The sequence below is a fragment of the Gavialis gangeticus genome, unplaced genomic scaffold (assembly GCF_001723915.1).
Source record: "Gavialis gangeticus isolate Ggan-Ray unplaced genomic scaffold, GavGan_comp1, whole genome shotgun sequence".
NCBI classification, from domain to species: Eukaryota; Metazoa; Chordata; order Crocodylia; family Gavialidae; genus Gavialis; species Gavialis gangeticus.
In genome coordinates, this window is record NW_017728992.1 from 43,367,219 (window position 1) to 43,370,810 (window position 3,592).

Consider the following 3,592-nt stretch of genomic DNA (forward strand, 5'->3'; position numbering starts at 1 on the left):
TTAATTACCTAACTATACAGGTATTTGGTATGTGCAGTAGTTTATATATAAACTTATAGTATGGTTCTTGTTTTTTGATATTTGTAGAAAGCTGTACCTGCTGTTTTAGGCTAATTTGATCAGATGTAACTTGAAATCTCTTTCAAAAAGGGAGGAGCATTTTCCACACACAAGTGCGCATCAGCTTCTCTGTTTGAAGTGTTATGTACCGCTACTAGAGCATCTAGATAAGTGGAGCAAAACTCTTATAATTTTAACCTGTTTCATTTGGCATTAAAACAGCTGTTTTGCTTTCCTTACACTGCTATAAGAGCAGATTGACACACACCATTGGCAGTCTTATTTCAGAATTTCTATTTTGTCTGTCTATGCCCTGTGATAGTGCATTGAGAGGGGCAAGCACATAACCACAAGATAATAGCATTTGCTTGTTCTTCCCTTACAGTAGTTTCAGCTTTGCAGAACTGCCTTTTTTTTTTCCCCCCCCTTAAGTTGGCTACTGCAGTTTTTTAGAAAGTTATTACATAAGTCTCACTTTGCAGGTAATTTACAGCCTTCTTTGAAAACCACTAAGATGTCAGAACACTTCAAGGAGGACAGTTCAGAGGCTTCCAGTCAGGAGGAAGGTATTTGTGCAAAGGGGGTTCTTCTATGAGAAATTTTACTAGGCTTCATTTTGGAAATGGTGATGTAGTCAGCTAACTCTCCAAATCTATTTGCTCATTTGGAGCATAAAAACTTCCATATAAATAGGCTTGGCAGAATTCAATTTTTATTTTTAACAATTTCAACAGATAGTACTGATTACTTTTAAGCATTTATTGTGGTGGTTGTGTTTTTTTTTATAGATTTAAAATTTCAGAATTGCATGAAATCAGGGGTGTGGGAGGCACATACTTTATTAATGACAAACACCGCTACTGTAGGACTGCTGCCAGCTGATCGGCAGAGCTACCCTCAGTCCCAGCTCTGCTTGCCTGTAGCTCCGTTGTCCACTTTGTCACTTCTTCCTTTGTTCCCAGTCCCCTGGGGCTTCTGTGAGTTGCAGTCCAAAACTACATTAAGCATGATTCTGTAGGGACTGCTCCTTTCTGTCATGTCACACTCCATTAGCCATCACTTTTCTTACATCCCTTTTTGATTATTAACAATGGAAGTATTTTTTGTTAGAGTGTGCAGTGAAATCAATGTTTGTCAATAAGAATAGAATCCTGCCAAGCATACATATAAACAGTGTTTTAGTAAATGTGTTACTGGATGCTTTTATTAATTTCATAGGGCTTTTGCATGTTTTTCTAGAGTGCCTGAAAATGAAAGGTTACAGCAAGGTTGAGAAACTAAGAATAATTGGTTTTACTATGGGCACTATGATTCTTGTGACTCCTTTGTGTTTCTACTTGTTTTCTGTGAACAAGTTACAAGCTGAGCTCAGTGCTGCAAGATATGTTGCGCTCTGTTTGGTTATCACTTCTGTGTGCAAAACTTTGCTATCTTATTTGAAAATTTTCATAGTGTAATACTCTTTCCTTGATCCTGAAGCTGCACTCTGCACTTCAGAGTACTAGAGTCAAAAGATACTTAGGACTATGGTCAGCATCAGTAGGAACAATAACACTTTTTTACTTTTTTGACAGGATATAAATGGGGATCTATTCAGTTTGCAGTTTCATGATTTTTGCAGAAACCGTGAAAAGGGCAGTTTCAGCGATTTGCCACAAAAACTTGTGTTCCCCACAATTCTGCACAGAATTGCTGGGGGAGGAAGGGGGAATCTTACTAAAAATAAAACACTGGCTCCCCAGTGGGAGCTAACAGCTGCTGTGGCCTGGCCTTGCAGCCTGCTGGGAGGGGTGGAGGGGAAGCTGCTGGCATAAAGGGGAGCAACCAAGATGTCAGCTGCCCCATGCTCCCTCTGCTGTTGTTTGGCTGACAGGACAGTCTTTTATGCAGCCCTGCCCTTCTCTGCCAGTCGGAGGTGAGGGGTGGTTCTGCATGAAGTGCAGCCCTCTGTGCCAGTCAGTGGTGAGAAACAGAGCCACATGGAAGACAGCCCTCTGGGCCAATTAGCAGTAAGGGGTTGGGTTGCCAGGGAGGAGGTGCTTGCTGCAAAAAGACCATGAAAATGGTGCCAGGCAGCTTGCGATTTTTACTTTGCCCCTGCACGCTTTAGGTAGATCCTTAGATATAAATGTGTAATAATTGTGCAACTGAAGACCACTGCCTCAAGAAACTCATCATTTAAGTATAATAAAACCTGTGTAGCTTTTTCCACACAAGATGCTTCTAATTTTTGTTTGTTATGTTGAATTAATTAGAGGTTTGAAGTGCATTATCAGTGCAAGAGGCTTGTTATTCAGCAGTTAAGAACTTGCGGTAGATTTACTTGGACTCCTTGAGGACAAGTCTAGCACTTTGAAACTTGTACAATGTTTCTCTTTTTTAATTGATTTATTATTTTGCCCTGCTTTACTCCAATGGATCAAATAGAATAATAGAAAACTAGGTTTGGAACAAATCTCAGGGGATCATCTAGTCCAGGGGTTCTCAGCCTTTTTTTTTTTTTTTTGGTACCAGGATCCATTTGTAACCATTGGCCAGTCCTGATGTGCTGCCCCCAGGCCCTAGCCCCCCAGTATATGGGGCAGAGTGGCGTGTGTGTGGGTCGTGAAGGGCCCCGGGCAGCCCCTTGCAGTCTGGAACTCTGCCAGGAATAGCTATGGTTTCCCATGTTTATCGCCTTCAAAGGAGAATCGGTTTTTGAAGTTGGTTTGAAACCTTTTCATACTTTTTGGCAATCCACTTTTGGGTCGTGACCCCCAGGTTGAGAAATGCAGAAGTAAAAAGGATCTTGGAATCATCACTGATGCCAAAATGAACATGGGCCAGCAGTGTGGGGACGTGGTCAGGAAGGCCAACCACACCTTGTCATGCATCCACAGATGCATCTCAAGCAGGTCCAAGGAGGTGATCCTTCCCCTCTATGCAGCAGTGGTCAGGCTGCAGCTGGAGTACTGCATTCAGTTCTGGGCGCCGCACTTCAGAAGTGATGTGGACAACATGGAGAGGGTCCAGAGGAGGGCCACTCACATGATCAGGAGGGCAGCAGGGCAGGCCCTACGTGGAGAGGCTAAGGGACCTGAACCTATTCAGCCTCCACAAGAGAAGGCTGAGGGGGGATCTAGTGGCTGTTTGCAAACTAGTCAGAGGGGACCAGCAGGCATTGGGAGAGTCCCTGTTCCCCTGAGTACTGCCAGGAGTGACTAGAAGTAACGATCACAAGCTGGCAGAGTGTAGATTCAAACTAGACATCAGGAGGCGCTACTTCACTGTCAGGGTGGCTAGGATCTGGAACCAACTTCCAAGCGAAGTGGTGCTGGCTCCTTCCCTGGGGGTCTTTAAGAGGAGGCTAGACGAACACCTTGCTGGGGTTGTTTGACCCCAGTAATCTTTCCTGCCATGGCAGGGGTCAGACTAGATGATCTGCTCAGGTCCCTTCCGACCCTAGAAACTATGAAACTATGGTCCCTATGCTCCTACAGCTAGTTGAGTTGTTCATTTTAGAGCTGACCGCTGGAGATCACGTGGGGTACCA

At 43.8% G+C, this 3,592-nt stretch overlaps 1 protein-coding gene across 1 annotated transcript in view; it reads left to right on the forward strand.

Moving 5' to 3' along the window:
* Window positions 1–3,592, forward strand: part of ZCCHC2 (zinc finger CCHC-type containing 2) — a 73,971-nt gene that overhangs the window by 41,795 nt on the left and 28,584 nt on the right. Inside the window, exon 8 of the mRNA XM_019518510.1 lies at window positions 543–626. Within this exon, the coding sequence (XP_019374055.1) occupies window positions 543–626 (84 nt within the window). The remainder of the gene's footprint in view (window positions 1–542; window positions 627–3,592) is intronic.